The sequence below is a fragment of the Camelus ferus genome, chromosome 6 (genome assembly GCF_009834535.1).
Source record: "Camelus ferus isolate YT-003-E chromosome 6, BCGSAC_Cfer_1.0, whole genome shotgun sequence".
NCBI lineage: Eukaryota > Metazoa > Chordata > Mammalia > Artiodactyla > Camelidae > Camelus > Camelus ferus.
Window position 1 is genome coordinate 11,358,599 of NC_045701.1, and position 17,369 is coordinate 11,375,967.

General features: G+C 37.8%; 1 protein-coding gene across 2 annotated transcripts in view; it reads left to right on the top strand.

Moving 5' to 3' along the window:
* Window positions 1-17,369, top strand: part of NEDD4 (NEDD4 E3 ubiquitin protein ligase) — a 113,225-nt gene that overhangs the window by 33,991 nt on the left and 61,865 nt on the right. Inside the window, exon 5 of one of the 2 annotated variants that reach the window (XM_032481127.1) lies at window positions 3,365-3,418. In XM_032481127.1, coding sequence (XP_032337018.1) covers window positions 3,365-3,418 — 54 coding nt within the window. Of the gene's footprint in view, window positions 1-3,364; window positions 3,419-9,294; window positions 11,128-17,369 lie in introns of those variants that run through there. The other variant, XM_006179886.3, reaches the window with a different exon arrangement.

A 17,369-nucleotide genomic window follows, 5' to 3' on the forward strand; every position in this document is an offset into this window, starting at 1 on the left:
TGTTTTTTTTCCTGCAGGCACCAGCAGAATTTCCAGGAACATTTCTTCAGGTTCTTTACGAACACCATAGAATAAATTGACATTTATCAGTACCTTTGTCCTTCTTTGAAAACTTGGTTACCCTGCTGGCAAGTTGTGTTTTCTCTACTCTTTTATGCATTTATGGACTTAACATACTTTTCAAAAAGCTTATTGCCAGAATTTTTATTTTTGTTTCTTCTGCTTTCATCTTTCCTATAAATATGACCCTGTAAACTCAGGGTTTTGTGACCATAGCTTTACTCCTATTTTTAATAAATTTAAAAAAATCATCTCATCAAAGAATTCACACGTAGCTTGAAAATGAGATCGGATAAAGGGACTTGTAATGGAAAGCAGCAGACTCTGGGGCTCCATGTTCTCCCCTGCTTCCCCGCTTCCCAGAAGGAACCACGGTTTAACTGCTCCTGTTTGTCATTCTGGTCATTATTCCCATTCTGTGGACTAGCTCACACATCCACGTCCCAAACTGAGTTCCACATATGACAGATAAGTAGACAGCCAATTTACGTATGGCCAGTAGACGGCCACTGGTTCCCATCAGCTATGAAAATTTTTGTGTGAATAATTTCTTTAATGATTTCCTTCCCTCCATGTCATCGTTCGAGGAGCCCAGCCAGGTGCAGGGTTGCTGAGGCTGATTGCTCTCTTTCTCAGTCAGAATTCCTCAGGTGAACCGCAGAACCCAGAAGTTGATTAGAGTGACATTTTCCTCACATAGTCCAAGGACAGTCTCATGCAGTTGCTGTCCTGGATATATAGGAGATAAATCAATAGATAACATACAGTAAATGTCTTAGGACAGGAGTCAGCAAAAATGTTTATAAAGGTCTAGGTAGTAAATATTGTAGGTGTCACAGGCCGGGGGCAAAAATTGAGGCTATGATGTGGATACTTAGATATCTGTTTAAAATGTAACCATTTTAAAATGGAAAAAAAATACTCTTTTGTGCTATTTAAGTAAGCAGGTGCCTGGCTGGATTTGGCCCATAAGCTGTAGCTTACTCACCCTCTGTTTTAGGGCATTAGGGCTTAATTCTTTCACTGAATCTGTTCAGAAAACCCTCTTTTTATGTTCTCTCATATTTTTCTTCAGCTTAGCTTTTTGTTCTACATTTTGGAAGATTTTTAAAAATTTACCTTAAATTGCTTTTATTTGAATTCAACTGCCATTTTTAGTAGCAATGCCACTGCTTTGTTCTCCAGTTGTCTTTTTTTTTTATAGTGTCCTGTTTTTGCTTTATGGTTGCAAGACTTTCCCAGATGTCTGTAAGGATACTCCTTACCGCTTTAAAAAGTGTTTTCTTTTGTTTCCTAAGTATCTCTCATCGCTTCATGCCTGAGTTACTAGGGCCACAGTCCCTGTGGACTCCAGGCGCTTTCTCTAGTCCAGTTCATCTTGTGTATCACTGACAAAATAATATGACATAGGAGCTATGTCTTATTATTTTTTTCCTTTAAAAGCTTTATTTTCTTCCCTACCAGTCAAGTCTTAATTCGTTTTCTGGATACCAGTGCCCTCAGCCTGGCTCTACCCTAACTAACGGAATTTTTTTTTTACCATTTTCTAATACAAAAATGTTCTTACCAGCCTAATCTTCTTAGCTCATGCTCATTCTGCCCCCCGTGCCTTTGCTCCTGTGATGTCTTGCTGTGAATGCCCTCTATACCTTCTTACTCAAATTCTTCCCACCTTTCAAGTCTTAGCTCAAGTGTCGTCTCCTCCCCAAAACTCCCTCGACATCTTCTTAGAGCAGATTGTTGTCTTACACTCTTCTGCTAGCCCCACGGCGTCTAGCCCTTGAGTGGGGCTTCCATCCTCATGGTTGCTCCCTGGTCACCATGTGACTGGAGCGGTGCCAGCTGTCCTGACCAAGTTCCACGCAGGAAAAAGAAATGCAGAGGACAAAAGGGACACCCCTCCCAGCTGTGTCAGCTGCATTTCAAGAGCTCTCCCAGTAGTCGCATCCGACGACTGCCAGTAGGTTTCCTCTCTGGTCGCCCCTAGGTGCGAGGGAACCCCTTTAGGGAGTTGTATTGAGAGTCTCAATGTTGAACAAGTCCAGAGGGCACTGTTCACATAGAAAACAGTACATAAAATAGAATGGAGTGTTCCAGATTTTGATCTGGGTGATGATACCACAGTATACATGTATGAAAAATCATCAAGCTGTATATTTAATGTTAGTAAACTTTATACTTTACTGAACTTATATAATACTTCATTTTAAAAAAAGCCCACCCCCCGCAGAGTTGTACAGTGGACCCCAGGCCCATTGCTGCAGGTAAAATTAGAATTATGTCCTCAGAAGGACATCAGGGAGAGTGGACATTGGGTTAAGTATCTAAATATCTTTGTCACACATAGAGGACGTTTATCTGAAGGCTATCAATATTTTTGACAGGTAAACCAAAGTTTTGAGATATCTCAGTGTTTAATGTAGTATATTTATCATAGGGAAAGTATCAACTTAAATGTGAGAATATTTTATACATCATCTGAACTTCTGGTATAAAAAATTATTAAAGACTTCCTTTGTGTTTGATATTTAGTAGATATTTAACTTGATGTTGAAACATTTCAGCAAAAATTAAAGCATTGGCTTTGAAAAACAACATGTTAAGTTTTACTCTTGCTGTAAGACATAAACAGTAAGTGAAAACTCAGTGTATACTTTATGACTGCTTGTGTACTTTATATAGAACGACAAATGGTTTTATCAAGTCAGTACTGAAAGGATTCAGAACACTAGTTTCCATAAAATCAACATCCGCTTTGGGTAGTTCTAACCTGATAAGTAAAAAGTGAGTACATAAAATTGATAATAAGTTAAAATCTAATCTATATTTTAAGTGCTTGCAGATACTTAATTTCTTGAAAATTTATCTTACTTTCTTTTATTCTATTTTAGAAAAAATGGAAAAATAAGCAACCAATTTGTTGTTATAGTAAAACTATTAGGAAATGGGTGACACGTGACTGGCCTGCGCTTTTGTATTAAGTATTTCGTGTGATGTAAAATACATTGTAAATAACAGGAATTAGGAAATGGGAGCATTTTCAAGCATTTATTTCTCAGTGTCTGTGGGTTGATGTTCACTTCTTTTTTGTTGTTTGTTTTCTTTTAATTTTTACTAAAGTACAGTTGATTTACAATGATGGATTCGTTTGTGATATTCAGCAAAGTGATTCAGTTGTGTATATGTGTGTATATATATATGTACTTTTTCAGATTCTTCGCCATTACAGGTAATTTTATAAGATATTGAATATAGTTCTGATATTCACTTGTTTTTAAAGAAAGGTTGTGTTTTCCTTACTTAGGTCCACCCGCAGGAGCACCGACTTCTTTTTGAAGTGTTTGATGAAAATCGATTGGTAAGTTAACATTGTATGAGTGTGAATTGCGAAGCAAGGGTGTGTAGTTCAGTAGAGCAGGAAGGAAAAGTGGGCTGGGCACCTGTGAGGTGAGGGGTGCTCTGGGGCTGGTTATGGAGAACTCTGGATGAAATGGTGGATAGATACAGTCTTTTCCCCTCTTCCCTGGTGCTGCTCTCTACCCTTCTCCTCCCAGCACCTCTCCTGATTGTCAGTTCTCAACAGATTACACAGTCTTCCTCAAGGCTTGTGAGAGGAGAGGGCAGGAAAGCCTGTGTCTCTGTCTTGCCTTCCTCATGTCCATGCTTGTACCCTGGTCGGTAGTCCAGGCTCAGGGAGCCGCCCCCCCCTCACTCCAGTGGATTTCTTGGGGTTACCTGTATCCAGTTACAACATGCCATCTACCCCCTCATCCCCACTCATCTACAGAGGAAAGCTGTCCTCTCTACACCGATGACATAAAGTCCTCTAAGGGATTGTCAGCCCTTAGAGGGAGAAAAAGCAAAGTTAAATTTGATTTTATTTTTATGAAAGGATAGTTCTGATTCCTGATTTCCTAAAGACTACCTTTTTTAAAATCAAGTATCATTGATTTACATATTGTGTTAGTTTTAGGTGTACAGCTAAGTGATTCAGTTATATATATATATTTTTTTCAGATTCTTTTCCATTTTAGGTTTTTACAAGATACTGAATATAGTTCCCTGTGCTATACAATAAATTCTTTTTTTTTAATTGCAGTACAGTCAATTACAATGTGTCAATCTCTGGTGTACAGCACAATGTCCTAGTCATGCACATACATACATATATTTGTTTTCATATTTTTTCCATTAAAGGTTATATACAATAAATACTTGATGTTTATCTATTTTATGTATAGTGGTATGTATCTGTTAATCCCAAATTCCTATTTTATCCCTCCTGTCCCCCACCCCCGCCCCCACCACTTTCCCCACTAAACTATCTTGAAATCCTATCCTTTTCCTAATTTGTCTCTTTGGAACCTTATTTCAAATCTCCTTTTCAGCATCATACTTTATATTTTAAACCTGTAAGATTTGAGTATGAAGGTACAAAAACAGTCTTACATATTCAAAGCACATCAGAAGCATTTATTAAACAGAAACACCAAAAAAGAAATTAAACAGTCTTATTTGTTTTGTAGCTAACAAAGAAACTGGATTTTTTTTTAAGTATCTATTTTTAGTGTTGGAGTACATAACACGTTTTTTTTTCCTCCTCAAGAAGTGAAAGCTATACTAGTAACAGAAGATGTTGCAATGAAATCTGTTCGTTAGCATCATAATAAGCAACGGTGCTGTTTTGCTGCCGAGGGCGACGCCATCACTACCTGGCAGTCTCAGTTTGTAAGCTGAGTGATGGCTGTTGATGATTCGGTTATCAGATTTAGTTAGTTGCGGAGCACTTGGTTTTCTGTTTGTATTTTTGCTTTTTTTTTTTTTAAATAGAATAGGGAACGGTTTCTATTTTTCCCCTGTCTCTCCAGATCTGTTTTCCTTCTAGATAAGACCAGATGAAACTTAGTGTTGGTGTTTTTTCAGTCATGAAATATACATACAAAAAAGTACATATAACATGAATCTTTGTTATAAATAATAAGACACATATCTGTACACTTATGACTCAAGAACTCAAACATTACCAAAATCTTCAGAACCCCTCATACCCCTCCCCAATCTTATTTTCTTCCCCCACCAGTAGTAGCCACTGTCCTGAATTTTGTGTTTATCATTTCTTTGCTGATTGAAATATTTTTATCAGGTACATATGTACGTCTAAAAACAGTAGTTTCCTTTTCATATTTCTGAATTTATTAAAATAGCAGTGCTTTGTATACTTTCCTCTGTGACATGCTTTTTTGCTTGGTGTTATGTTTGTGACATTGATCCTTAATAACTCATTTTCACAGATGCGTAGTTTTCCCTTCGTCTACAAATGCTAAAATACTGTAATGTATGTATTTATCCTCCTTAGTAGGTGTTAGTGTTGTGTCCAGTGTTGAGCTATTACCAATTGATAGACATTCTTGCTATGTTTCCTGATATATGAGTGTATCTCCGAGATTGGTATTTGGGGTTGAATTGTTGGGTCATGGTATTACTGTGTTATTTTTCCACTGAAGTGAATTTCTCCCTGATTTTGGGTACATCACTGGTGAACTATTTTATTCGAGTTACTGGCATATTGTCCACAAGGAGGGACAGCTCATGTTGGTGCTCTACACCCTGCTTGTAGTTGTCAAGTCTTTTTTGTGGGAAACCTTGGTGTAGTGTATCTCTTCACTTGCCAAAATTGATGTTTGTCATACTCTGATCGGTGCATGAACATGCTTTGAGTGTTTACAATGTGTAAAGCACTATACAGAGCATCGTGATATGTCGAAAGAAAAAAAGAGTTGCTTCTGATACTAACAGTGGGATATTTCTAGACTTATAAACATAATATATAAAGAAAGCAAAAAGAAAACAATGCATTGATGAGAATGTTATAGATTCCATACCAAATCAGAAGACCTGTCATAGTCCTTCTGGTGATTTGGCGTGTGAGCTTGTAACCCAAGACAGGTTATTTAATCCTTCTGAAAATATTTTCTCATGTTTAAAAAATGGGAATAACAGTATTGGCCCTATCTATCAATAAATGTATTGTGAACATGAAATGAGACAGTGGCTATCAAAGCACTCTGAACATCTTTCATTGATACACACACAAGCACACACACAGAATGAAAGAAGGAGGGAAAGAAAGAGAGAGATTGATTTATTTTAAGGAATTTTAAGGAACTGGTTTATGTGATAGTGGAAGCCGGCATGTCTGAAATCTGTGAGGCAATGCTGGAGGTTGAAGATTCAGGTAAGATTCAGGTTAATGCAGCTGAAATCTGCAAGGCAGGGCAGCAAGCTGGAAACTCGGGCAGGGTTTCTGTGTTACAGTCTTGAGGCCGAGTTGCTGCTTCAGGCAACCTGTCGTGGCTCTTAGGGCTTTTAACTGATTGGGTGAGGCCCACCACACTATGGAGAGCATTTTGCTTTACTCAAGAATCCACTGATTTAAATATTAGTCACGTCTAAAAATAGCTTCTAGCAACATCTCAATGGGTGTTTGACCTAATAACTGGGCAAAATAGCTTAGCCAAGTCCACACATGCAATTAACCATCACAGTGGATATTGGCCGTTAAAGTTCTAGTCAATGATGAGGGTTTTCCAGAGCCTACCCATAGCATGTAAGTAATCCCATTGTTTTCTGTGTAGATAATCAATAACCAAATATCTCAGGATGTGGGGCCCCGAGCTTCAATCTAATCCTAAGACATTATCTGTTTCATTCCAGAATATGAAATCCTATAGGATTTGCCTAGATTCCTCCGAGTTGAGGCCTGCCACCCCTCTGCAGCCCTTCTCCCCTTGAGGTTAGGGTTGATGCTCCTCTTTTGGCCTCTGTTTGGCTCAGGGGCTGCATTTCCCCCCAGGTTCCCCAGGTTCTGCCCATAACTGCTGTATAGTGGGACAAGTCCTGTGCCGTCCCAGACCACAGCTAGTAGAGCAAACCAGTCAGCCTCACTAGAACCTAAACTCAAACTAGAGTGCTAGGAAGTGCATTTGATTCTCTTAGCTTTCTTCTTCTTCACTGAAGCCCTCTTTGCTGATTCTTCAAGCATCATTCCTTCTTGTCCAGCTGTAGTACTTTTTGGTATTTCTTCAGAAGTACTAGCGGGATCCGTCCACCATCCATCCAGCCTCCTCTCTGGTGTTACTAAGTGCTTACTCTGCCCAGCATGAGCTCAGGAGCATCAGAAGAAATATGTGGTCCTCGCTCTCTGGAAGCTTAAAATCTAGTTAGGGGACATGAAACTGATGCTTATGGTGAAGGTTACCAAAGAGAAAACATTTATCTGCTTCATTATTTCTATTAACAGCCAAAGGAGATGTGCTTGTTAAATGGAAGTTTTAGGCCACAGGCACGAGCAGTTAGATCTCATTGATTAGCTTGGTAGAAGTGATCCACTTTCTGAGTCATCAGATCCCTAACTTAATTCAAAAAGGAAAGCTGAAGTTATTTGAAGGCAGAGTGAAAAGTTTAGGACTCTTCCTTCTGCAAAGAAGGAAGATTATAGGGAATACATACTGAAATCTATAAAATCAAAAAGGAGACAGATTATATAAAGCCAAAATAGCATGATAATTTTATTGCTAGGTTTTTAACTTTATACATCCTGAAATATAGTACTATCTCACTCTAGTCAGAAATAAAATTTAATAAATTCCATATTTCTGTTTCGTCATGTCTTACTTGATTAAAAACACTGTTTAGAAAATTGTGATTGAGAACAGATCTATCTTAAGGAGTTTTCTCTTTGAAACAAAGTGCAAGTATATGTTTTACATATTTGCTTTTACTTAGGAAAAAAACTTACTTAGAAAAATACAAGTTGGGTGTAGAACCATGTGGTGTAAACAACGGAACTCTTTTACTTTTTACTTTCCTATGAATGAGCCAGTATATATTTATTACTGGAGTTCCAGCTGTAAAATTCAGGTAAGGGGTTTAAATATACCCTGGAGTATTATTTAAAAATAAATTTGTTTCTTTCAAGTAGAATACCAACCTCGGTCTATGACATTTAGGGGAGAAATTAAAATATTAAACTTTTATTACCCAGTAAACTGAAAATAAAGTAAAGGTTAAATAAATACAAAGCAGAAAAAAAAATATATATATATACAAAATCATAAGCTCTAAAAGGACAAACAGTCTGTTGTTCTCTCCTGCGGGAGCTTTATCAGCAGTAGTAAGTAATTCCACCTCTAGGGCAGTGCTAGCACTCAAAAATGTAAACAAGTATGTACTCTGTTTACATAAAGAAATACGCAGCATGGTTTGTACTTTATAGATATCAAACAGCTAAATGAATTGTTTCAGTGCGCCAGTAGGGGCCAGCAAAGAGCTCTTAAGAGTTTTTCAGAACAGAATTGGCATTGAGATATGTTTATTTGATGTGTTAAATCCTTTTTCGACTTCTTTACTTACCACAACACTCTCTTAAGTGAATGAATTGCAGAGACAGTGGAATAAAATGTCTTGTGTGCTCAGACTATCTTGGGGTATAGTTTTTCTGTCTAATCTGCATATATTTTTAATGGAATGTTTGCTTAGGCTATTTCTTGGCAGAGTTTTAATAGTCAAAATATAAATGGCATCATTTAAAGACTGTACTGCTTGGCTGGGAAGGCCTTAAAATTACAGGAGAAAATGCTTGGTGACAGCTTCTCTTAAACTTTTTTTTTTCCTCAGTCGTATGCTCAATTTTTGCAGTAGTATTACTAGGCTAATTTTGTATTTCGATCCTTAAGCTTTCACTTTTTATAAGTACGTAGTGTTTTGGAAGCTGAAATATTTATCTGTTTGATTGAACGCTGAGATTTTAATTTACCCTGATGTTTTGGTATTTCCAAATTTATACAACTTTTTGAACTTACTCATTTGAAAAAATTTAACAGTCTGTATTCCTTTCTACATTTACGAAGTTGACTAAATTCCTAGTATGGCCACTATTTGGAAATTCAATCCTTGATTTGATACTCAATTACATGGAGTTTCATTCCTACCAACTTCCTGTAATTCTATCCCTATGGGTAAAAATATTAGTGGTCAAACGCTGCTGGAGAAAGTCTACGCACCGTGATTCACAGAGTTAAATGTTCATTTAGTAGAGCTGGAGTGAAAAAAATACTGTTTCGACTTGAAATGCTAGAAGATTGTTGTTCTTGTGTTACTCATTCATGCAAATTGGAGAAGGTATAATTGAAACAAGGTTGGCAGTGTTTGAGGCAGTGTGCTGCGGCTGAGCTCAGCTTAAAGGTCGCTGGAAATCAAGTGCTTTGTAAGTGAAGGCATTTTGACTACAAGCAATTCAAGACATTTTGGAAACGTCAGTCTCAGGAATGGGCCGTCTTTTTCTTTCTATGATATCTGGTCTCTAAGGTTTTACTTAGGATAAAGACTACTACTTAAGAGCTCTTTCAGGCACCACAAATGATTTTTTCTTTCGATGCAGTGCAGCTGCTTCTAGCCTGTCTACCGACAGAGATCTTTGTTATGACTTTCAGCCCTTAACATGTTTGGAAATGAGAACAAATGGCACAAAGCTTACGATTGCACTTTGCAGCCAGAAGAAGCAATACTTACCCTTTGTCAGAAACCTCCGGAGATGATCTGGATAGCCATGTTCACTTGGGCTTCACCAGACCAACACGGATTTCAGCGTCTAACGTGGTTCAGATGAAGCTGACTCCCAGACAGACTGCACTAGCTCCGTTAGGAAAGGAAAACGTTAAGTCTCAGGAAAGATCATCTGTTCCTTCACCTGAAAATGTTCATAAAAAGAGCAGCTGTCTGCAGATTTCACTCCAACCAACAAGGTACAGTGGATGTCTTCAGTCTAGCAATGTCTTAGCTGATGGAGACGATGCTTCATTTACTTGTGTCTTGAAGGATGGCAGTGCTGTGGTTGATAATGAGCTGAATGCTGTGGATGATGGTAACCTATTAAGCAGTTCTGCTGTTTGCAGTGGTAGCCTTAGCAACTTTCCAGCCAGTGAGAATGGGTCTTACAGCAGCAACGGTAGTGATTATGGGTCATGCACAAGTGTCACCAGTGGCGGTTCATACACCAACAGTATCATCAGTGACAGCAGTGGTTATACTTTTCCACCAACCGATGATACCTTCTTTGGTGGAAATTTATCTTCTGACAGCACCTCTAATAGAAGTGTGCCAAACAGGAATACTACGCCATGTGAAATTTTTTCAAGAAGTACAAGTACAGTTCCCTTTGTCCAGGATGACTTGGATCATGGACTAGAGATCATGAAATTGCCAATGAGCAGGAACTCGAAGATTCCACTGAAACGTTGTTCATCCTTAGTCATTTTTCCTAGGAGTCCTTCAAATACCCCACCAGCTTCTCCAACAACTACAGGTACTCTTCCAAGCAAAGGATCCTATCAAACCTCCCACCAGTTTATTATTTCTCCTAGTGAAATTGCCCACAGTGAAGATGGCACTGGTGCTAAGGGATTTCTTTCAACAGCTGTCAATGGACTTCGGTTATCTAAAACGGTCTGTACTCCCGGAGAAGTAAGAGACATACGACCACTTCACAGGAAGGGCTCATTACAAAAGAAAATTGTAATTGCAAATAATAGTCCAAATCAGACTGTCTGTGAAAAGCCATCTGAAGGATACTCTTGTGTTTCAGTGCATTTCACCCAACAAAAAGCAACTACATTAGACTGTGAAACAGCAAATGGTGATTGTAAACCAGAGATGTCAGAAATTAAACTTAATTCTGATTCAGAGTATATTAAGCTTATGCATAGGACATCTTGTTTACCATCTTCCCAAAATGTAGATTATCAAATAAATATCAATGGGCAGTTGGAAAGACCAAATTTACAGATAAACAAAAACCATGCTGTTTTACAAAGAAGTATTTCATTGGGAGGAATTTATCCAAATGTTTCCTGTTTATCCAGCCTTAAGCACAACTGTTCTAAGGGGGGACCATCTCAATTACTCATCAAATTTGCATCTGGAAATGAAGGTAAAGTTGATCATATATCAAGAGACAGCAACAGAGATTTCACAAATAAACTATCTAATTCTTTAAAGCATTCTTGTAAGGTAAGTTCCCTTTGGTCTCAGGAAATGATAATTTATACTAGAATAGCTTTATGAAATATTTGGGTAAAATGTATAATAACTTGGTAGTTTTATGTATTTTCTTGTTCTTAGCTTGCAAGTATTTTGTAGTCATGAACTTTATATTTGTAAAGCTGAGAAGTCCCCGTAGTTTTTCACTCTATTTGTTATTTTACCAGTGTAGAAAATATGCATTAAAATTTTTTTCTAAAGTGATTTAAGCCACAAAACATATCTGTAGCATAAAACAAGCTTTAAATAATAATTTATTTTATAACATTTTACCTTGGTAGATTTTTCCCTCAAGTGGCATAGTATTTCAATGTCTAACTCTGTATTTTATTCCTACTTCAAAAATGCTCATTTAGTATTCTCCCCCTCCTTTAAGCATTGTGAAAAAGATAGTAAAATATAGAAAGCTACTTAAATTATTAAACAATAAAAAGCCTGCATAAAAATGTGAAGATCTTTCGTAAGTGAGCATAGAGAAAATGTTTCTTTAAAATACATATATGTATTAGGTCATGGATAAAAACTATTATGCTGAATGTTTAAAGCAGAGGGAAAATAAATGGCATTTGCATTTGTATATACCCTTAACCACAGGAATTTTGTTTCCACCCAATTTTTCTTTAGCTCCCAGTTAAGAATGCCTTCTAAAATGTAATTCCCTCTTTCAACAATATTAAATTTTATATTTTTGAATTTGGTTTCAACTGCTAGGCATCTTCTATAATTTTCTGGTTACCTTATTAATTTGTTATTTTGATAATTTTGCTGTATTGTATTAGTAATTTAACTCTAGTGAATCTTAACCAAAACGGTTCTTTATGTAATTTGACCTTCCCAAAGTATTTTAAGTGTTTTAAACTTAAGTAGATTCTAAAAATTTCTGAATTTGGAAGATCTAGACAGATTTCAAGAAATTTAAAAAGTGTTTCTGACTAAACCAATTCTAGATGAGGGAATATAATAGTTTGGGGGGAAAAACTTTTCTGTTTATCTGTGTTTATGTAGCACTTAATTTCACTATTAAAGATCTTTTTTAAAACTTCTGGACAGATAAAATATTAAGTAATTGCTAGTTTGTTTTCTCTCTTCTGAAAATCTGATAAATATAATCATTGTTACCCAATACCCAGATGTTGCTATAAGCAACTGCTTTACTGAGGATGAATAAAGATCACATTTCAAATTCTGATCTATGTTTTAGAATTATTAATTCCACTTACAACGCTTTCTTAAAAAAACCACCTCTTAGGAAATTATAATTAATATAGTTGTTTTGTTTCCTAAAAGAAAGCAATTAAGTGATACTATGAAGAAATACATTAATAGTTTGCTAATTGAATTCATATGTACCTTGTAAACTTATTTTACATTTAATGAAATAGTTAACCTTCAAGGAATAATTAACCTAGAAATAAATATAGAAATATCCTTAAAATAGTTGATTTTGTGGTAATATTATAGTTTGTTGTTGATGCTTTTGAAAAATAGTACTTTTCATGTTTTTTAATAATGTGTGACTAAATGCCTTTTGTGTGGCTAAAAAATACACTTTTATTGGTTTCATTAAAACTTAGGTAAGCAAATTTAAGTATTTTTTCATAACAGCCAAATGCCTGGCTTTCTGCAGATCCTATATTTTTCAGATAGATTATTAGATTATAAAATAGTTCAGAAGTGTGTCATTTGCTGAAGAGCTTTAAATTGTTCCTCCTTCTAATGTTTATTAAAAGGTCTCTATACAAGTATTGTAAAAAATATAGTGACCATTAAATTTAACACATACTCGATCTAAATTGATCTAATCAATTAGTGGTAAATCAAGGGCTTGTTCTAGGAGGAAAATAATAATGTTGCTTTTTAAACATAGCAGTGACAACAATAATGGGGTTTGAGAAATAATCCTGTGTTTATCAATAATTATATATTAATCTAATTATAGTGGTATATTGTGACTCACTTATAAATAAACAGCTCCCAAAATATTTCCCATGACTCCAGTTAGTCTGGGTTCGTATTCTGATATGCTGAGTCTGGATTCACATTTAACAAGTTGATATTAGAGTAGCATTTAGTAATGTCAGCTATCTGTACCCAGCAGCCGTGAAATTAAATCACTGCTTTGGTCAGGGACCCTGGTTTCTAAAGCCCTGAGAGGGCTACAGATTTTCTTCTGTGTTTCGACACCAGTCTCTAGCAGAATCATATCCAGTTTCTAGCTCTCTATAATCAACAGCTCGTTAAGGGCTAATTTTTAAAATCTAGTGAGAGCTTTTACCTATATCTGCAACAAGGCTGTGTTCTGTGTTTACAGCTTAGAATGAGGATGGGAGTTTGTAATCCACATGACAGGGTTTATTCCATTTATTTGCCAGCACAGAACATAACAGTAACTTGCATATATTTTTATATACTCTTTTTGAGAGACAATATTACTTTCGTAAGGGCTTTATAATGACTTTTGATCTGAAAGTAGATATTTGATATCTTAACATTGTGTGTAATATCTTGTCAGCTTGATCAAGAAATAGATTAAGGAGCTAAGAGGAGGTAAGGAACCAGTTTTTATCCATTTACGAAAATTACTCTGCAGAGTTCTGTAGTCTGCGTAATAGTTAGCTTACTCTATTATTGTTTTGTTTTTCCCTATCTATTGTTTTTTAAATTTCCTGTGCTGTTAGGAAGCTCAGAGACTTCATTACCCTATTATTTAAAATACCTTAGCATTTTGCCCGTGCTTGTATATGTCTTCCATTCTTCATGTATAATCTTGTTTTTATCAGCAAGTTTGGCTTTACATTTTTTTTCTATATTTTATTATGAAAGTTTGTGCATGTTTCCTGTTATTTAATCTTGGTTAGGTAAATTGCTTCAGCCTAGTGTAGTAGAACTTTAAAAAAAACTATGTCTCAGTTATTTCAAAAGCCTTTAACACTTATCTCAAAATTATACATTTTAATAATGTTTGGTTTTTCTTCCTAAAATAAATGTTTTAAGTATTTTTAGGGTTCCATTATTTTCTCAGCTCCTATTTTGTTAATTTTAGCAGAATATTTAGAGACATTTGGTTAAATTTATTTTGAACACCTAATCTTTCCTATAAAAATCAGTATAGTTTATAAATATTGACTCTAAAATTGTGATGCGGCAATGTTAATGACCAGTTTTAGAAACGTAGTGAGAAGTGTGTGCTTGTATATGTACGTGTCTCAGAATTGAAGAACTAAAGTGTTCTTTTCGGAGTGGTTCAGGGAGCTGAATTATCTGCTTCAGAAATACTTTGTTTCTCTATAGCTGCGTCTTTCATTCATTCATCTAGCAGACATCTGAGTGCCTACTGTTTGCCACCCACGGGCTCAGGCTATGGGAATAAAATGTACTAAAGTACAGTCTTTACTTGGGGAACTCCCATTCCAGCGTAGACACACACTGGCAGACTGAAAAAAAAATCAGTCTAACGTGTGATGTGCTAAAACAGAGGTGTGGTTGAGGAAGTGAGAAAGATACAATATTTATCTGGAGGAGAGGACCTGGTTGGCAGAGAAAGACTTCACAGAGGAGGAGTTGGAGTTCACCAGGCAGAGAAATCAAGGAGGATATTTTTGGGCAGAGATTCTCACTCTCAGCACTATTGACACTTGGGACGGGATAATTTTTGTTTTGGGGGGGGCTGTCCTGTGCCCTGTAGTATGTTAAGCAGCATCCCTGGCCTCCACCCACTGGATGCCCGTAACACCCTTCTCCCCCAGTTGTGACAATCAGAAAATGTCTCCAGACATTGCCATATGTCCCCGAGGGGCAAATTTGACCCCCATTGAGCATCATTGCTCTAGGCAGAAGCAGCTGCACATGCAAAGGCTAGAGATGTGAAAAAAATCAGACTGTAAATAGTTCAGTGTGACTCAACATGGGGAGTCCAGGGATGTGGGAAGGGCTGGGGGTGACGTGCTGGAAGTGGTTGGCGTCCCCTTGAGTGCAGCACCTCATGCTGAAAGAAAGCCATGTGACCCCTGCCAACAGACAACAGTTCGGCGCTGGAAGTCTTTATTTGAGAATGTAACGTGCTCATTTTTTTGTTTTTAGATGCCAATTTTTTTATGACACCATGGATTATAAATGAATCAAAGTTTTCTTAGCTTGGATGATTAGGTGAATAGCAATGTCCTGAACTAAAATGAGGAATTCAGAAGGGGCCAGACTGGGAGGGTAAAGAAGATAATGTACATCATTAAGTTTTTGTACCGAGAAGCTGCCCTGGTGCTACTGCTGTCAGGTAGGGTAGTTAGAGGCCCGGGATTGGGGATCAGGAGAAAAGTGAGAGCTGGAAATGTAGCTGGGGAATGAGGAGTATAGTCAGAGACTTAGGTAAGGATGAACTGAAAAAGGCATAAAAGTGAAATGGGAGGAGTGATACATCAGAATTCTGGAGGCCACCAACTTTGGAGAAGTGGTGGAACAGGAGGTAAAGAGCAGACTAAGAAAGAGCCACTGGGAGGGGGTGGAGAGGAGGGCAGAGAGGCCAGGGGAGCGTGGAGGCCTGGAAGTCAAGGGAAGGGAACAAGCAAGGGGCGGCAGCACACAATGCTGTGGAATGTATGTATCCACTGGACGTGGCAGCTAAGAGGTCCTTGGTGACGTTAGTAAGAGTACGCTCAGGAGAACAGTATTGCAGAAAGCATAAGGTAAGGAAGCAAACAGCAGGCATAGATTGTTTGCTCAGTGTCATGAAATAGGCATGAGGTAGTATAGACAAGGAATATATTTAATGGCTACTGTATAGAAGACAGGATATTAGGTGGATTTAATTGCATAAATCAAATGGTCTGTCTACAGGGATATTGTATTCTGTTATCTAGGGGCGGTGGAAAGATTTGTAGCTCTCTGTTCTTTCACCTTAGAATTTTAGAATGAGTGAGTATGGGCAGTGAAGACTGAAATGGAGACTGAACAATCTGAAATGAAGGCAACAAAAAATTAGTGTAAACATGAGGCTGCCTGTGTGTGTAGTCCTTGTGAGCAGCATCACTCTTTCTTCTCCGCCCCCACCCTGGCCACCGAAAATCAGACAACACAAAAAATACAGCTGCCATGTAGAAAACAGGTCAGAGTTTAAAGCCTGTTCCTTGAAACGACTTGGAGAAGAGGCACCTCTATCTTTTTGTCTCCAGCTTCTCCCAGGATAGGGAGCCCACCCACCGTGTGCTACCTGTCGTGAGACCTCCCCGTCCTAGACCCCTCGTCCCTCTGCGTTATGATGACAGGAAACAAGACAGACTAGGACAAGCCAGGAGCAGGAGCCTGTGTGGGCACAAGGGGCTTGGCAGAGGCCCTGGGTGTGGCCAGCCAACGTGTTGAGGTCAGGAGGGTGGTTAGCAGGAGTGAGTGACTGCCGAGAAGGGGATCCAGTGATCTTGTCAGCAAATCCACTAAATACCTGAGTCTTGCTCAAGTGTGTGGTTCAGTTTTCTTCGCTGGCCGTGTGTGAAACTGAAAGATTGTGGTCAGGTGAAGACCAGCATTTAGAGATACAGGAAAGCCTTTCAAAACAAGAGGTGAGCCGATCTGTCCCTGTTCAGTGAGGTATATAGGGGGAGGCTCTCAACATGGGAGCAGCCGTCAGAAAGTAGTGTTACCTTCACTGACTGAGATGTAACAAAACTCTTTTGGGGGAGGTGAGAGGTAGTTAGGCTTACTTATTTATCTTATTTTAGTTTTTAAATGGAGGTACTGGGGATTGAACCCAGGACATCGTGCATGCTAAGCACGCGCCCTACTCCTGAGCTATACACTCCCCACCCCCGACAAAACTTCTTAAATGGAACTTGAGCAGGTCCGAGGACTTGGAAGGGCAAGCAGCTAGCATGTTTATGTATCTTGTAGCCCAATTCATGAGCTGGTCACCACAAGGAACACCTTGACCAGGAGATACCATGATGTTTCCAGTTAGGTTCTAGGATATCTGTGGAGGTGAGTGGGGAGAGATACGCCTTCTCAAAACCATATCACTGTGAAACATTTTGTGGTTTACCTTAATAGAAAAAATACTACCAAGCAAAAAGATACTTACATCAAGGATATTGGTGGTACAATGGACAGTGTCTTTGAATGCAATTGTTCATTAAGTGCAGACACATTCTTAACAGAATTTTTATCTTTTGTCCCTCTTACAAAAGCTGAGTGTAACATTTTATGGTATAGCTAAAATGTTATGGAGG